This window comes from Opisthorchis viverrini (assembly GCF_000715545.1).
Source record: "Opisthorchis viverrini unplaced genomic scaffold opera_v5_78, whole genome shotgun sequence".
Lineage (NCBI taxonomy): Eukaryota > Metazoa > Platyhelminthes > Trematoda > Opisthorchiida > Opisthorchiidae > Opisthorchis > Opisthorchis viverrini.
This window is the reverse complement of record NW_008751734.1, coordinates 145,960-165,113: the sequence shown is the minus strand read 5'-3', so window position 1 is coordinate 165,113 and position 19,154 is coordinate 145,960. Positions and strand designations below refer to the sequence as shown.

Genomic DNA, 19,154 nt, shown 5'->3' with positions numbered 1-19,154 from the left:
TAAGTTTAGTTCCCCATCCAATAAACCACGCCTCTAAGAGGGGACAGTCCTACCCTAGTTAGCATTGAATACATTTGGTGAACTTCCTACTGGCTAATTCCATTAGTGTACGGATGAACTCAGGGAGTCGTGAACCCGACTTAAGGGTGTCGCCTACCTTTTGCTCCGTTTTTCACCACATGCCGTTAGCTAAGCAACCAGACATGTGGCGTGTTAACAAAATACCAGTGTCCCACACTGTCGCCATGATTTAAGGCGATGCGCGCACCAAAATGATACGGAATGGTGGCTTCTATATGGTCGTCATTTCGCTGCCCGACAAGCAGCTAAATTCGAAGACAGCTTCCCGAATACCTCGTGTACTGGTCGCCACAGAGAAGCATTATGGACAAAAATTGGGAGCCCCAAGGAAGTCCTGGAAGAGTTTGCAGCAACGTTATGAGTAGTGTTACGTTATACTCTAGTTTAGCGCGTAGCAACCTACTATACAAACCACTGAAAGGCCAGCGTCCAGAAAACGGATCCCCTAACACCTCCCTCAAAGTTTACCATGCCCCGTTCCATATAGGACACGAGAACCCCTGAAGTCCGATTCAATCCAAATTGATATTGCTGTAATAAGTGTGAAAACATGAGGGTATGGAATTTAGTTCACCATACAACCGAAAAACCAGGTGCGAAAACGAGCACGTAGTGAACGGTGGTGTGAAACGAAAAAACGGCATGTTTCGAATGGAAGAGATGTTGGCATCCGAGTGGATTAGCCTACCGAGAACCACTGAGTGAGGCGAAATATATGAAGGACAGAGATGTACAGTGTGCTTGTTTGTGTGTGTGTGTGTGTGTGTGACGAGACACAAGTAAATACACGTGCTAGTCTGAATAGGACCGTCCGATTCGACATCTGAGAGTGGATCTGTTTTTTTTGTCTCAGAACTCGATTAGCGAGTTGCACTTAACAAAATTAGACCTGAGCTGGAAAAAAGCACAAGAAAGTTGGCTGGAAAGGATGGTAACTCTGATAAAGGGAAGAGCTGAGGTGAATAGTTAGTGAATTTTTTTCAACAACAGCTGCTTGAGCGAGGGGAATGGATGGCCTTCGGGCAAAAAGACGAATTAAGGGGTGTAGTCTGTGACCAGACTACGCGGAATCAAGTGTTCAACAAAAGAAAACAACAAAGATGCTGTGTGATGATGACAAACAAGGGATATTAGAAAACCAAGAACAAGGTCGCGAGAATAATACGAGACTAGGCTGAAGCAAGTGGATCAGAGAATAAAGTTATGCACGAAAATAGATGCCTCGAAAATAACAAATGCGCCTACCTGTAGAAGGCAACTGACGCGCGCTGATACGTTAGGAAAAAGGGAAGGGAGTGGCGGCGATAAAAACAGGCAAGGGTTAAGATTAACTAGTATCGACTTGTAGGCATACAGCGGTAAAACTAACACTTCTTTTGGTCGGTTTTCGGGTCACTTTTGTGTTACGGGGAGAGAGACTAAGGAAAAATGCTGTACATGGAAAGACAGAAAGGAATCATATATCGTATGACAACCACATTTTCGTATCCAAATCACGTCACGTGGACGTGAGATCAGCTTCCTTCGGTCGAAGGATTAACCCAAATGGACTCGAGCGGGCGTTGGGATCGAACAGCTTGATGGGTTTTGACGAACGCCTGTCGTATGCGGTTGAGTACATCGTCACCGTGCAATGACCGTGCAGCATTACTTTGACAAAACGGTTCTGTAATGAAAAAAACAATTGAAGAAGAGACAGTTTTGCGGTGAACACGTAAACTACAGTTGTCCTCTTTGACAGACTATCCGAAGTCGCTGGAGAAAATGCCAGACCTTGATGGGGTGAATTGAAACCGGGAAATGGAAGAGAAGCAGTTCGTTTGCTGGATGGATTGTGTGAGAATATCCAGGACAAAACTGATTGATTGCTGAATGTTTTAGGCACCATAAAAACCAAACCGACGAATCAGCTGTAAGAACCAGGCACTTGTCGTGCAGCGGTTGTAGCCGCCACAATTTCGTCCATCGATGGTTTGGGGGAAGAAGCGGAGAATTGGAGACGGGAGCTGATAAATACAGGTCTGTCAGTGGATTTTTAAGTGGGAGTATTGGGAATGGAGCTATAGATTAAGGGCAATGGGTTGGATGCACGATCGCCAACAAAAAATCTCGACTGGACCATGTCTGACAATGTCTCGAGCCATTGGTGTGGCCCGGCTCGGCGCGGGGTCCCCATCCATGGAGACGGCGGCAATGACCAGCGCAGCTGAGTTTGCTGGTAATGGCTTTCACACTTCGCTGTCAATTCATTGTTCGATCTCCCTGAATTAAATCCGACAAGCTAAGACCGAACAGTATAGTAAAACAAGTTGTCTGAAAGACCGGTGGCTTGTTTCCACGAAAAGTTGTTAATATACAAGGTTAGTGGCAACAAACACACGGAGCCTCTGGAGCTGAATAAACTGAGTATGAAGCCCCGAATACCGACGTGTTGTTCAAGCTAACAAAAATGGGTACAAATTCATGACCTTTCTAAGGTCTAGGGAATTTGAGTCTTAATAGCGAAACCAAACAGGGGATTAATAGGACACTTGATAAATTAGTATGAGTGCAACACACTACAAGCAGTGATTCAGCGTTAAAATATGAGCAGATTTGGCTACTCTTTCTGTACGGACCATCCATCCTAGAGCGACCGCGTCTAACCGCGTCCTAGACAAGGACCAACGTATCAGCTTGAAATATGGAGCAAGGAAGAGAAAACTCAGGACGCCCGCTTTGTTCGAACTTTGTTTTGCAAACGTACATGCACCGACAGATTAAGGGTCATTGGTTTGTAATGTATTACTCATGAGGTTGCTGAAAATTCGTCGACGGCCTACGACCGGTTTCGCCTTTTTTGGCGCTCATCAGGTAGGCGTAGTCCCCGAGTTTCCGTCAACCTTATGTTCTACTTGAAACCATATTGCACGAAATTCACGAATATACACTCATTTGCAAACTGATTTGGTTTTTGGGTTAAATTTTGGGTCATTGGTTTGTTCGCTGAGCTGGGCGATTTGCAAATCAAATTGCTAGCTTAGGGAAAAAACCAACGACCATCTACTTTACCTGAGCTACTGACATTCTCCTCCTCTATAGGGGATGCTACGCAATCGCAAATTCTTCATGCACCTTATGAGGTTGAGGGATCCACGAAACTGGCCACAGAAGTAAGCTATTCGTTAATACCATTTAATTCGCACTAACTTTAGTCCCTATGGACTAATTCGGAATGAAGGATTCTTCAACTGTGTTATTCTTTTGTAAGACAATGGGTCATTGGTTTGTTCGCTGAGCTGGGCGATTTGCAAATCAAAAGAATGAGAACTTAGATACCACCGAAACCCAAACAGGGGTAAACACAAAACCAAAATAGGATTTAAACCACGGGCCTCAAGGCCAGAAGCTCCTGCTTTATCCTCTGGACCACATAGGAACACTCGCCACGCAAAGCAGCTCAAACATACGAATCCCTAAGGAATCGTAGAATTTGTGCAGCAGCAAGCTATAAACTCACCCTCGACAAAAACCTTGAAGCTTCGAGCCGTATGCGCCTGTTCATGTGGAGGTAGACGACGAATGGCGACATCAATAGGCAACGGTGCCCCGTGTCGGACGGACACAGCCCAACGAGTGAAATCAAACTCATTGGTGTAGTACTGAATGAAACCCACAAACAGTTCAGCGAGACTGGCCGGGTTGTTTGAGCGTAGTTCACCCCACGGGAGTTCCAAACGCATGTCCAGTTCACACAACGGTCGGGCGTAGTTGAATACCTTCTGAAGTAACAGAGAATGTACAAAACCACAACAAGTAATACTGGATGCCCGGGATCATAGAGTAGACATTATTCGCCAGAAAATGAATACATTGGTTCACCAGCTGTATGCACATCAAAATGAGCTGCACGTTTCCGCGAGAACTCCAACATATATCTAGTACATAAAAAAAAATAATAAACCGTTCAGCTGTAACATCCTTCCGGTGCCTAGCTGTTATACCACCCTAAGGAAGAATGAAGACTGGGATACTGCCAGGTTGCCCAAGCCTAGACAGGGAAGTCAAGAGGTAGAGGTCGGCTTCGAACCACGGACCTTCCGGTCAGTAAATTCCCGCTCTAGCCACTTGAGCCATCTCGCACCCATATACCCAGTCCCGTCGGGCACCTTGTACCTCCAAATACCGGGGCTTGAAGTACAGCAAACCATATCTATCAGATGCATTGAATGGTCGTTCCAAACAAACCAACCTTCCTGCCCCCGCACCACCTAGCTGACATTAAAATATAAGGCGTAAAGCAGACTCTACTCACCTGCGTTGCCGAGAATGGACATCATATTGATTTATCAATGCTAGAGGCTCAGCTCAGATACCTGGGTAACCTGTCTAGGTACACTGATGAGTCGAGTCGATGGGGGTAGAGTACCCTGACAAAAAATCAACCGTCCCGAATGTTGCCTTTCAAAGGTTGGATGTTTGCATGAGCATCTGTTCAATGACGCATGTGTGACCATCGATCTATGACATATAGCTAGTGCACTCATCCCGCATCGACTTGTTTCAGTAGCAGTTTGAACAGCTGCACACACGATAAAGTAATACAGCGTCCATGGTTGATAATGCCAGTGGCTACAGATTTTGCTCTACATCGTACCAGTCAGATGTCCAGCCGCACAATGACCTTGAATGCAATTGTGCGGCACGACGAGAAAGCGCACAGTATCCTGGTTGGAAAGATCGATTAAACATATGATGATGGAAGATGGAGGAATTACTTGTGCATATGGAGCAGTTTGTACAGCGGCCGCTGACGAGACACGTTAAACAGGGTGCGAAGTCACGGAAATGCCCCCCACCCCCGTGAAATAAAACAAACTGTGATACGATTTCAACAACATGGGGGCGGGATGGCCCAAGTGGTTAGAGCGGACCGGAAGGTCCGTGGTTCGAACCCGACCTCTGCCTCTCGACTTCCCCTGTCTAGGCTTGGGCAACCTGGCAGTAAAAAATTTAAAAAAAATCGTTCAGCTGTAGCACCCTTTCGGTGCCTGGCTGACATGCCACGCGAAAGAAGCACGAGGGCTGGGATACTGCCAGGTTGCCCAATTCTAGACAGAGGATGAGGCAGAGGTCAAGTTCGAACCACGGACCTTCCGGTCAGTAGATTCGCGCTCTAACCACTTGGTCCATCTAGCCTCCCCCCCTGATAAGCACAATGCCAGGGAATAACAGCAACAGCTAGATGGCGTACCGGATATTTGGCTTGCAAATTGGGTAGAATTGGCGGTGTGCAGCCAGCTTGCAAGTAGTGAATAAGCATCAAAAGGAGAGGGTAAGTAGACAACCGTCCACGACTTCCATCGTGAATGTCCATTCGTTGGGCCCAGTACTTCACAAACATCCCGAGAGGTCGGACACGCCAGTCAACTGAAAATTGAAGACGAATAAGAATAAACATAGAGAAGCATTATCTTCAGGTGCACTCCGAAACAAGGTCGGACCACGCACACACACACACACACACACACACACACACACACACACAAACACTGGATTTAGTGGCACCATGAATGTTGATAACGTCGAATTGTGATTGCTGTAGGAAGGCCTGAAAAAAACATAATGCCTTCGCCTACCTGTCTAACTTCTGACTGTATGGTGTTCCAGCTTTAGTTTGGAGCATCGTTGGCCCAAGTATCTGTCTTGAGCAGCGTAGTATCAATGTGATATAAGGTAGGGAGTATGGGGAAGCAACCACACAAAAACCCAACTAGTTGCCGGAATTGAGTGACGCTGAGTTCATATCAGATAATGTGATCAATGCCGGCCGAATCGTATCCTAATAACCGTTCTGGAATGTGGTCAGGTGATAAGTGGGTCCCAAAACCCTGAAAGCAAGGAAGTGAGCCAAGTAACTCGAACGATTTGGCTGCCATATGACTTCAAATCGTGGTTGTCTACGGATCACTACTGACGACGTCGAATTTGAGGTAAAGCCGGTCGCGATGCCTAACAGTTCCAATCCTGCCAACAATCTTCTAAAAAGTCTAGCCCGTTTCCTCTCGTTTCAATCATCCTCCTCAGGTCTGTTAATCCAGATCTCTACGTGAATTCACAACCCCCCGGGGCTCTATCAATCCACTTCGGCGACAGCGTATCCATAATTTTTCATAAACATCACCGAAAATGACTGTCATGATGATCATGAATGAAGAGAGAACAGCAATGCAATATCACATGCTACGTATAAGACTGTAGAAGGACCCATATACTACCACAGCCTGGCTCGCTATATTGTTGTAGCCCGAAAGCCAAAACACTAGTTTCAATGCCTCACAGAGCAGATGTGGAGCACGAGATACACCAAGAAAACAACTACAGTCAGGGGAAAAGACAATCAAGTAAGGGGGTCACATAGACAGTGCATCCCTACTAATCGCGGTGAAGTCGGCATTTAGTGTAGCTCAGGTTTCAGACTCTCAAAGTCCTACAGAGAAGAGCAATTGAGCATGTCACATGTCTATGCATTTTAGTCAAATGAATTAATTAGGTGGACAGAAAAGTTTGGCGCAGTGTCGCATCCGTTGGCGTAGTCCCCATAGCAATCACCGTCATTGTGCTATATTCGAAAAAGAACATCTCCATCGTCGATTTTCTACGCCAATCGTGGCAGCGGCCACTGTCTGCCTGGAAGACCGCTAGCCACATAAACCAAATAGTGAGCAGAAATTCAACGAAGAATCGGAGGGAACGAACGAACGAAAAACACGTACAGGAACCCAAAGAATTTCACGAAACAAAAGAAAACCGAACCTAAACCTCCCACAGGTATAGGTGGCTCACTTCGTGTGTACATGGCAAGCAGATGCGTATTGTATATACCCACCACATTGTTCACATTTAGGTCGCAATCGACCCCGGCCAGAGTATCTCGAAATTTGAGAATCGGGACCTTGGCACGGATCAGGTGAAGATTTCGGATGAAACCTGTGAAACGTGGAAAAAAAGTATGGTTCCAAATCAATAATGGAAAAATAAGTGAACCAAGTGTGGGAAATCTCGTACAAGCTGAGCTGCCTGATGCAGAGGCGCTCTGTATGGCAGGTGTTAAAGAAAGGTATCGATAGATCCGATGACAACAGGATTTTCCGCTGGGGTTCAAACAAATCGGTAACCTGAGCGTGTCCGATTAAATCGAATAGACCAGCAAACAAGAGTTGGAGTCGGTTTCGTTCGTCGCACCTATGATTTGGAACAAAGACGAACTTTTGAACGAGTAAGTCGGCGACCAAATAAAGATGAACAGGATGACAATAGCTTTAACCAACGCTACCTAACTCACTGCATTTCCTGAGGGGAGGTAACAGCTGACTAAGTACAGCAAACGCTTCCTTCTTCTGTGTCAGGTCACGGGACGTCACTGTCAAGCACATATCCATGTCACTCTCGTCCGAGCCGAAACCGTTCATCGACGAGCCAACAATAAACAGGCCAGCATCTGACGGTGAGAATGGGGTGAGAATACATGCACATACAAGTAAAGTAAGCTGCAGATGAATGACAAGGGAAGATAATCAAAATTATTTTGAAGCTGACAAGCGAAAGATTAAACACAGACGTCCGCCAAACGACACTATGATTTGTTTAAAGTGCGACATCATCTAATAGGCAGGTTCTCAACCTACGAAAAATTAGGCTAGTGGACGATTTCAGCGATCTCGTCATGAGACGTCAACACATTTGGGGGCATCACAACTAGCCAGATGCGCTAAGCGTTCAGCTGTAGCACCCTCCTGGTTCCTAGCTGCCATGCCACCCGAAGGAAGTACGAGGGCTGGGATACTGCCAGGTTGCCCAAGCCTAGACAGGGGAAGTCGAGTGGCAGAGGTCGCATTCGAACCACGGATCTTCCGGTCAGTAAGTTCGCGCGCATGACATCAGTGTTCAACACCGATGGTTTACTGCTGTAGAACCTTATTGTGAAGGAAAGAATAAAGGTGGACAGGGAGGTGATTTAATCCTAGCTTACGACAATCATTCCGAGGTGCCTACACCTCCAAACACTCATTCCGGCAATCTGGATAGAAACTGACAAGAACGCGCCACTGACATGGGTTGGTAGCCTTATCCTGCGGTGTCTCCAGGGATCCCGCAGTATCATCCTGGAAAGAAAGCAGCATCGACAACACCCAAAAGTTTCGAAGTTTTCTTTATAACCCTCTGCCAATTCAAGGGTTAGCAACCTCTCTGATTCCACCTGAGTTGGGCACTGAAAACAGCACTCTCTTCGGCAAACGATGATTCGGCATACACAACACATGTCCCAATCAACGCAGCTTATTGTGCAAGACACATTCTTCCTGAAAGTACTCGTTGCACAATCGCAAATTCGCTTTCTAGTTGCCTTGTTGCGGATTCGCCGACACAAGCCCACCCGAGCTACGGTTCTGAGACAACGATTGTCGAACACCTGAAGAAGTCTCAGTTCAGCTGCTCGACCAGGCAAGTCTCACAGCCACACAACAAAACAGCCCGTACTGTGACCTGATACACACGTCCCTTGAGATTCAGAGATACACCACTCTGACGCCATAAGTGTTTCAAATTAACAAGCGCGACCTGAGTCTTGCAGATCTGTGAACTGACCTTATCTGTTACACTGCAGTCAGAAGTGATACAACTTCCAAGATAATTGTAGCATGCTTGGCATCAGAATCTTCCCGGTATGCCCTTTCTACATCACCTCCGTCGGATTTGGGTGTAAAAGGGAACTCACAATAAGCGTTGCTTCGAGTTTTTTTTTCAGTGTTTTCATCACTTTTACCATAAAATTTACAATCTAAAATACATTAAATCAGAGACAGAGATGAAAATCGGAAAGTAGTGGAGTTGGATTGTAGGCTTCGACAGGATTTATTGTTTCGACCCGTATTTAAGCACCCAACACCTGAGTTTATCACCTTGAAAGAGAGATCGGCATTCAGTGCTGAAACGATATTGCGGGTTGAACTGGATGGAACCAAGCCAGGAAAATCCGTGGACGAAGAACACAGAGAACAAGTTCCGCAAAAACACATTAAGAAACGGTTTGGCTGTAATGGTGAAAATATAACAACACAGATTGACCATCAAGCCATCGGCCGTGCCTCAAGAAGGCTCTGTATGCCTACTCACGTGGACGTGACAAATTTTCACTTTAGTTCATCAGATTCAGTAGCACCATACAAGGATGCCCTCGCTCCCTAACTTCGTGGTGTTCAGAGCAATCCACCGCGTGTTCAAATAGTGCACCCAACCAAACAAGACAAGCAGGTTTTACATGCATGTGAGTAGATATGAACTAGAACATGGCGACTGGCATACGGTTACTACGTAACGCCTGGAGCAGAGGTCAGCATCCTACGAACGCATACCTACTCATCAGGTTCAGTAGCACCATACAAGGATGCACTCGCTCCTTAACTTCGCGGTGTACAGAGCAATCCACCGCGTTCCAAATAGTGCACCCAGCCAAACAAGACAAGCAGGTTTTACATGAATGTGAGTAGATATGAAATAGAACATGGCGACTGGCATACGGTTACTACGTAACGCCTGGAGCAGAGGTCAGCATCCTACGAAGGCATATATGAAAACATATGACCACGAGGTTGGGAGCACAACAGTTCATTTTACGTGTCCAATCTCTTTGCTAGCTACTAAGGAGACCTCTGGAAAACGCCAATTAAGTTCATGTAATTGTTCATCAGATAGTCAAAGCAAATCCATCGCTGAGACCACGTGATACAAACGGTGGGATACGCATTGCTCCTCACAATATCCTTCAAGTAAATCTGATACCCCTACTGGTACCCTCCCTCTTCGTGTTGCCGTCCTAAGAAGTGAACGTAACGCCTGGAGTAGAGGTCAACATCCTATGAAAACATATGACCACGATGTTGGGAGCACAACAGTTCATTTTACGTGTCCAATCTCTTTGCTAGCTACTAAGGAGACCTCTGGAAAGCGCCAATTAAGTTCATGTAATTGTTCATCAGATAGTCAAAGCAAATCCACCGCTGAGACCATGTGATCGAAACGGTGGGATACGCATTACTCCTCACAATCTCCTTTAAGTAAAGCTGATATCCTGACTGGTACCTCCCCTCTTCGTGTTGCCGTCCTAAGAAGTGAGAAACGGTGGCGCATTACTCCTCACAATCTCCTTTAAGTAAAGCTGATATCCTGACTGGTACCTCCCCTCTTCGTGTTGCCGTCCTAAGAAAGAAGGGTATTTCCAGTTGTCCAAAGGTAGACAGAAAATGCAGAGGTCGGGCTCGAACCACGGACCTTCCGCTCAGTATATTCGCGCTCCGACCAACTGAGCCATCTCGCCCCTACGCATCGACAACAACTGTCTTGAGATCAAGTTTTTGGTTCAAAAGCTTCGATCGAGGACCCTAACCGTCCTCCTGTTTGCGTTTCGCCTAAATGATTTTATTGCAGGCTTTAGAGTGAGAACTCTTAGGCAGATCGATCATTGAGCTAATAATCCATCGATTGGTGTTGCTTCTCAGAAACTGGAATGAAGTACCCTCTATCTAGACGCTACAGACTGTGTTTTCTTGACTTTCTTCCCTCATGGTCATACGGGTATCATTCACGAGGATGATGACATCATCAGGGTGAAAGTGCACGTTTCAACGGGCGAGTTGGCTCAAGTGGTTAGGTCGCGAACTTACTGACCGGAAAGTCCGTTGTTCGAACCCGACCTCCACATCTCGACTTCTCCAATTTAGATTTGGACAACCTGGAAGTATCCCAACCCTCGTGCTTCCTTCGGGTGGCGTGGTGGCTAGGCACCGAAAGGGTGCTACATCTGAACTAGTATCTTTTATCTTGCTATTCAAAGGTATAAATGAATCCCGCAGTCAGCGATTGTCTGATCCGTTTGTCTCCATTTGGGAAGCTGGGGAGAATCATTGATATCGCTTATTTCCAAAAACTAGTCTCCCATAATGAGTGCGGTAATCACAGAGGGATCAGCTTGACGTAACGAGACTCCTGGTGTTACTTCTCCATCGCCTTATGGTAGCAGGACAAATACTGACTCAAGGCTAACAAGCGCGATTCTGTTCTAGAGGGGGCTGCACTGACCAAATCTTCACACTCTGACATCCCATACATAAAATTGACTCACAATTTTACTATTTCCGGATTTCCAAGGTGCATTCAACTCGATTGACAAGTCGGCTTTCCTTAAAACCCTGACCCATCAAGGAATGTCCGGCATCAAGGAAAGCTCTGATTGGTCGAAAGTCTGGACTCAACAGCCAATCATGGCAGTGACGGTCGCCAATGGCGCATCCAGAAGTCGTCAGAATTTCCAGAATGTTGTCGCAACATGCACTTAATATACGACGTTTACTGGTGTTGTCAATCGGGATTGTGAGCGCTTCGAGCTGAGCTCAAAGACTGAGAATCAGTTCAAGTACCTCAATTGTGTATCCGGTCTTCAGGCGTCTCAAGATACAGACGTCAGAGCCCGGCTGCTTCATAAAACAGGATGTTGAAATGACGTTGCAGAGACTCAGCCTAAAGCACCACACGGCTATGATTGGCCAGCCACCTGTTACTTCAAGCAACTGTGTACACGCAACCAACTCCAGTGTCCCAAAGGAATCTGACATCAAGCCCGGTCAGAAACAAGCAAGCCTTTCACAAGTTGCTGGAGCTGCTTTAGTGGCAGTTCGCAGCTCTACGGGCTCCGATGCAACGCTGCTCAGTGAACGAACGTGGAAACGAATTCGTAAGCCGCATTTGAAACCGAACAAACATTAGCCATGTAATTCTTCTGGTGATAAAGCGAAGTCCGATCGCCGTTCAATAAAACAGAAAAACCTATTGACAGTGTTCTCACTTGAGGGTATTGCTGTGAATGTTTAAACGCAATGACCCGGGTCTTTAACCCAGCCACCCGTCCACTCCTCTTTTATGTCCGCTAAACTTGACCTCTGGGATCAGGGTATATACAAACGTTAGAGGTTTGTGAATTTTAGCGTCTCAGGCTTATAGGAAAGTTTGCTATGTGCAGATGTTCACTGATGAGATCTGGAAACTTTTTCATGACTATCAATCCCAGTGACGACGTTCGCAATGGTCTTGATATCTAATACGCGGAGTCGATGCCGAAATGAGCAATCACATATTTCCGCTCTGTATTCGCCCCGTAGAATAACTTCAAATATGGGTGATTGCGCCCTAGAATGACACGAAACAGCTCGGTTTTCATGTGGTCTGTGAATTCGTTCACTGGAGCGATTTGTCTTGATATGGCAGTTGATCGCCGCTCCCGGTCGCGGGCATCCGCATCATTTCTGGCGGCGACATATCCTCAGGAACTAGTTTTCGGATGAGAAAACCAGCTAAATTCGTTAACCCAATATCTCTAGTCACTCGTTAGCAAATGAGTGTCAAGTGTTTGATCATTTCATCGTTTTAGTTCTGCGTATGGAAACTATACCCGTTTTCACGTGCCATTTACTCTAATTCTCTCGCACTTTGTTTCTTCTGACTAACTGTATATAGCGCATATTGAGCTGGATAATACTTCGACAGGTTCGTGATGATGGTAAGTTGTTTTTAACTCTTGCACTTCGGATCAAACTTTCCAAAGCTTCATCAATCTGACTCAGAAGATATTGTGGAAGAACGGGTGATTAACGAGGAATACAAGATATGGAAAAGAAATGCGCCGTTCTTGTACGATATGCTCATGTCTCACTGTTTAGAATGGCCGAGCCTAACCGCTCAGTGGCTACCCAATGTCAAACTGTAGGCCCGTGTTCTATTTTCCTAACCTATTTCACTGCCTTCAGAACAGATCAAGATGTATCTCTTCATCGTCTCATTCTTGGGACGCACACTTCAGACGAGCAAAACCATTTACTCATTGTGACGGTTCACTTGCCGAATGACCAGGCTCAGTTTGATGCAAGCGCTTATGATAGTGAACGTGGAGAGTACGGTGGTTTCTACTTTGCGCACGGGAAACTTGAAATTACAATGAAAATCAACCATGAGGGTGAGGTCAATCGAGCTCGGTATATGCCGCAAAACCCGGACATTATTGCCACAAAGACCCCCAGTGGGGATGTGTTGATATTCGAGTATCCGAGGCACCCATCTAAAACGTCACCAGAACATGGATGCCAACCGGATTTGCGGCTAACATGACTAAGAGTCACACCGGATTACCGGTGATATTGGATAATGATGAAGACTTTCAGTAAATTTATCAGACACCAGAGGGTTATCTTTACTCTAGGAAGCCCACAACGTTCCCGTCAGCCACGACTAACTACTTCGGAAGTTAGCTCTGCATTATAACGGTCTGTGGTCAATGTACAGCTGAGGAAGTTGTTCGATATTGTCCGTACGTACATAGTCCAATCGAAGTCCACGACCGAATTGAGCCTCAGAGACCCAAACCTGTCTACTTGTGCACTCAGATCTCCAGAAACCATCACGCCGCAACAGGGCGTCATAAGACTTATCTTCGATTGTGTCAGACCTACAATACGTTGAGGCGCATGCTGACAAACAGCAGTCAAATTCCCGCTTGTGAGACTTCTTCATTGACGTTGCTGAAATGCACACAGGTGACTACCAACGATCATCCAGGCAAGAGAAGACCCTTCCGACCGCTCGTTTAGGACGACGCTCACTCCTGCACATCCTACCGCAGCAGCATCTGGATAGGCAGAGGAGCGCAGTTAGGAGAGAATGGAGAATGCTGGGGCAGTTAGCTCAAGTACTTCCAGGTTGTCCAAGTGTAGACAGAAAATGCAGAGGTCGGGCTCGAACCACGGACCTTCCGCTCAGTATATTCGCGCTCCGACCACTGGGCCGTCTCACCCCTACACGTGGTGAACACGTGAATGAGCAATATAGGACTTTTTCGAAGCCTGCTTTGGCACTTAGCAGGAAGAACTATACGCCAGACAAGGAAAACAGACTGTCTTCATAACAACCTCATGTTTGTCCACGTAGATGCTTATGCGTTTGTGAAAATTTGGAAAGTTGAGTGAGTAGAACGATGACAAGCTTGAATTCAACCAAACACCGAGCGGTGAAAGAAAAAGATAAAACTTATCTTCGATTGTGTCAGACCTACAATCCGTTGAGGCGCATGCTGACAAACAAACAGCAGTCAAATTCCCGCTTGTGAGACTTCTTCATTGACGTTGCTGAAATGCACACAGGTGACTACCAACGATCATCCAGGCAAGAGAAGACCCTTCCGACCGCTCGTTTAGGACGACGCCCACTCCTATCTCGCCCGCCATCTCACCGAGCGGTGATGATGTTACGTTCTACTCAAGCACTACAAGTGACAGCCAAGCAGTGGGACGAACAGGTGAGCTATCAAATTAGTGCAGTTATTTCCAAGAAGTTCACCAACTCAACCAACACGTAACGTACTTTCAAACACGCCGGATACCACCATATGAAGCGCGTTGCGCAGGTTAACCAGAAGACCCTTCCGACCGCTCGTTTAGGACGACGCTCACTCCTGCACATCCTACCGCAGCAGCATCTGGATAGGCAGAGGAGCGCAGTTAGGAGAGAATGGAGAATGCTGGGGCAGTTAGCTCAACCACTATGTTTGAACCCTGAATTCGTATTAAAGATACGCCGCACACACCAATGTGAGAAAAAGGGCAGCTTGTTGTAGAGTACAAGTTGAAGTCGTCCAGCTGTAGCACCCTTTCGGTGCCTAGCTGCTACCTCTACCTCTCGACTTCCCCTGTCTAGGCTTGGGCAACCTGGCAGTATCCCAGCCCTTGTGCTTCCTTCTGGTGGCATGGCAGTTAGGGACCGAAAGGGTGCTACAGTTGGACCATTTTTTGTGAATGATGAGCTATCTCGAGTCCCACATTACCATGAACTAACAAGCAGCTCAGAGGAGTAATTTCACTGGATGTGTGAAACTATCTGCTGAGGAGCTAGTCAGTACTTGACCATGTGACGTAATTTCCGTTGTTGAATGATGAGTGCCACCATGCCCTGTCTAGGTGAGAGCTAATCGCACCACTGATCGACCACTCCTGGACACTGACCGTGACTTTCGTGAGGTTCACACTGTCGATGATTTACGACAAGGATTAAACACCTACACAGTGGTTTACGGCTTTTCAGCATAAACTGGCTTCGCTGACAAGACGAAATCTCTATTGAATATTACCAAATCTCTTCACATCATCATGAACCAATGGACAGTGAAGCATCAGAGAAATCGCCACTACAAGTATGACTGATGTGGTTCCCGCTACTATAGTGTATGGTAGAGGTATCCCACCATGGATCTTTGGATCGCTAGTCTGACCTGCTCGGCTGCAGAGGGTTGGCCCAACCCGAGGTATCAAGGCGTAAGGTATGGTTGTCTTACTTCTAAAGCTGCCGCACAAGGTAGATGCATTGGGGCCGCACCGACCTCAGGGTAATGTTTCGTTGCTTTTCGATCGTATTGGACAACTCGCCTGCGGCCACGGTCAACCGTTGAGCAACGATCGAAGTGTGCGGTTTTTAGGACCGACGTTTTCTTACTTACTACTATCTCAGATCAGGTCGAACAGCCCAAATCCAAAGAGTTGGAACAATAAAGACCCACTTGAACAGCAGTGGCTTGATGTTGGCGTGTTTTGCTCACAGTTGCTTCGCTCCTGACACCAAAGACAGGTCCCTCATTTCCATCACCAGGAGCATGAGCAGTAACTGGACTATGAGAGAAACCCGTATTCGAGGGGACTGCCAGATTTGGAAAGAAAGGGCTAACATGGTTCCGCATAGGAGCGGGAACTCCAGCCTGCGAACTAGCAGGTGGGTGGTCACCCATTGGACAATCCACATCGATGGGGTACTCCATTTTCAAACGCTTTTCGTCTCCAACAGTCTGTGCCGCCAACCTGGTATACCGAACAGCAGGAAAATGCAAAAAGACGGTCAACAGTTATCGAGTCCTTAGGATTTCTTTGAAAAACGATGCTGGGTCACAAAATAGCCGCGACGCTAAAAAAAATGTCGATTTGCTTACAGCAGCACCCTAAAAACACAGGTGCTGTGAACAGCTAAACAGACTTTCTTCCACAGGGATTACCCGCAAGAAAGTAACAGAATGTCAGACAACAACAATTAAGTTCTGAGAACAGCATTTCGTCACACGCTCCTGCTGGACTCAGATTTCTTCAAACCGTGCATGACTAAGCTAAGAGTCAGATTACCGGTGATATTGGATAATGATGAAGACTTTCAGTAAATTTATCAGACACCAGAGGGTTATCTTTACTCTAGGAAGGGAAGCACGTTCCCGTCAGCCACGACTAACTACTTCGGAAGTTAGCTCTGCATTATAACGGTCTGTGGTCAATGTACAGCTGAGGAAGTTGTTCGATATTGTCCGTACGTACATAGTCCAATCGAAGTCCACGACCGAATTGAGCCTCAGAGACCCAAACCTGTCTACTTGTGCACTCAGATCTCCAGAAACCATCACGCCGCAACAGGGCGTCATAAGACTTATCTTCGATTGTGTCAGACCTACAATACGTTGAGGCGCATGCTGACAAACAGCAGTCAAATTCCCGCTTGTGAGACTTCTTCATTGACGTTGCTGAAATGCACACAGGTGACTACCAACGATCATCCAGGCAAGAGAAGACCCTTCCGACCGCTCGTTTAGGACGACGCTCACTCCTGCACATCCTACCGCAGCAGCATCTGGATAGGCAGAGGAGCGCAGTTAGGAGAGAATGGAGAATGCTGGGGCAGTTAGCTCAACCACTATGTTTGAACCCTGAATTCGTATTAAAGATACGCCGCACACACCAATGTGAGAAAAAGGGCAGCTTGTTGTAGAGTACAAGTTGAAGTCGTCCAGCTGTAGCACCCTTTCGGTGCCTAGCTGCTACCTCTACCTCTCGACTTCCCCTGTCTAGGCTTGGGCAACCTGGCAGTATCCCAGCCCTTGTGCTTCCTTCTGGTGGCATGACCGTTAGGGACCGAAAGGGTGCTACAGTTGGACCATTTTTTGTGAATGATGAGCTATCTCGAGTCCCACATTACCATGAACTAACAAGCAGCTCAGAGGAGTAATTTCACTGGATGTGTGAAACTATCTGCTGAGGAGCTAGTCAGTACTTGACCATGTGACGTAATTTCCGTTGTTGAATGATGAGTGCCACCATGCCCTGTCTAGGTGAGAGCTAATCGCACCACTGATCGACCACTCCTGGACACTGACCGTGACTTTCGTGAGGTTCACACTGTTGATGATTTACGACAAGGATTAAACACCTACACAGTGGTTTACGGCTTTTCAGCATAAACTGGCTTCGCTGACAAGACGAAATCTCTATTGAATATTACCAAATCTCTTCACATCATCATGAACCAATGGACAGTGAAGCATCAGAGAAATCGCCACTACAAGCATGACTGATGTGGTTCCCGCTACTATAGTGTATGGTAGAGGTATCCCACCATGGATCTTTGGATCGCTAGTCTGACCTGCTCGGCTGCAGAGGGTTGGCCCAACCCGAGGTATCAAGGCGTAAGGTATGGTTGTCTTACTTCTAAAGCTGCCGCACAAGGTAGATGCATTGGAGCCGCACCGACCTCAGGGTAATATTTCGTTGCTTTTCGACCGTATTGGACAACTCGCCTGCGGCCACGGTCAACCGTTGAGCAACGATCGAAGTGTGCGGTTTTTAGGACCGACGTTTTCTTACTTTTCATTCCTCGACAGAAGGCATCATAGCCGCTTCCATAAATATGGACTTGCTGCTCGCATGGGAGAAACAACTCACCAGCATCATACTCCCACTGCAGAGGACAGTATAAATCTGCCCCCCAGAGCGCTGCGTAACACGGTTACTCGTGGTACGGGGTCTCGTTACTCTTGGTCTGGTTCCTCGCCCTGGGTCTTTCTGGCATGGCTGCACCTCGTGGAACGAAGTTCCAGCCAGTGTAGCTCGTGAGCTGATTGCAGCACTCAAGCCCCATCACCATGTAAAGGTGGCAGCCACGAAGCGATCGTGTTGGTACTTTGTACGAATTCCAGGAGAAACTATCTGGCCATAGTGTGTAGGTCAGGCTGGGTAAGAACTCATGAGGACTTTATGTGAGTGGACCGTCTTCCTTGAGGAGCCTTTTCGTGCACCCATGAAAAGGTACATAAAAGGTAAAAGTGACTGCATTAAGAATCTTGGTTTGAAAACCGAGTTCCTGGATGAGGACATTGGAAAGGGACATAACAACGCTTGATGTCACCGATAGGCGCCGTCAAGTTGCGTGGCCAGTGGCACTCATGGATTAAGGCCATCGACTTTCCTGTGTAGGTACCTCAGCCTCGAGTAAGAAAAGTAAAACCACTCGACGTCAGCGAGCCAGATAGACCATTCTCCCTGATGTGACTACCTCGCCGTCTGTCTTCTTTTTCTCCATGAAAAGCATAGCCGATAAGCGAACCAGTCAACACATGGCCCCCCTTGGTTAGATACATGTTTGCGACTAAACCTTCTCAGGGATTGGGTACATCAACTTAAGGTAGGTGGTCTGTTAATTAGTGTACGACAGCGATAGAACTTGGATCGCCAAGTTTGGGGCAATTATCATGAAATCGTGTTTTCCCGTAGCGCGGACGGAGAAACCACGATACACGGTCTCTCCAAAAAAGGGACCCTTGAAGGAGACCATGCAATTCGTAACCTGTTTCTGGTTCTGCATGTAGCTTTGGTTGTCCTACGTCCGACACGCTCCTCGCACCCCCGAAGTTTACGGCTGACTAGTTCGGACCGATGCGCGACACTTCCAGATGAATTAACGGATGTCGTCAATTAATTACTTTGCCTATGTGGTCGCATTAATCCCCTGTGTTTCACCAAAGGTGAGGCCATTCGAGCGGAGGAAGGTCAGGGTGATTTTCATCAGCGCGAAAAATCTAATGCGTGATATTTACAAAAATGTTTCTACCAAGAGCGGTCCGAAAGGTGTTCATCCTTCCCATACCTTACGTGGATCGGCAACTTGGCGTCTGCGAATGCTGGGTGGTT

The 19,154-nt window shown here is 46.9% G+C and overlaps 2 protein-coding genes across 2 annotated transcripts in view; one reads left to right on the top strand and one right to left on the bottom strand.

Moving 5' to 3' along the window:
• Positions 1-586: 586 nt before the first annotated feature.
• Positions 587-19,154, bottom strand: part of T265_13546 (hypothetical protein) — a gene marked incomplete at both ends in the record, with an annotated part of 25,526 nt that continues 6,958 nt past the window's right edge. Inside the window, 6 exons of the mRNA XM_009169429.1 lie at positions 587-1,747; positions 3,581-3,842; positions 5,315-5,490; positions 6,907-7,050; positions 7,406-7,610; positions 15,716-16,010. Coding sequence (XP_009167693.1) covers positions 1,596-1,747; positions 3,581-3,842; positions 5,315-5,490; positions 6,907-7,050; positions 7,406-7,610; positions 15,716-16,010 — 1,234 coding nt within the window. The remainder of the gene's footprint in view (positions 1,748-3,580; positions 3,843-5,314; positions 5,491-6,906; positions 7,051-7,405; positions 7,611-15,715; positions 16,011-19,154) is intronic.
• T265_04606 (hypothetical protein) lies at positions 12,781-13,278 on the top strand (the record flags this gene model as incomplete). Its single annotated transcript, XM_009169388.1, has 1 exon — positions 12,781-13,278. One exon carries the CDS (start codon positions 12,781-12,783, stop codon positions 13,276-13,278), a length of 498 nt encoding a protein of 165 aa, XP_009167652.1.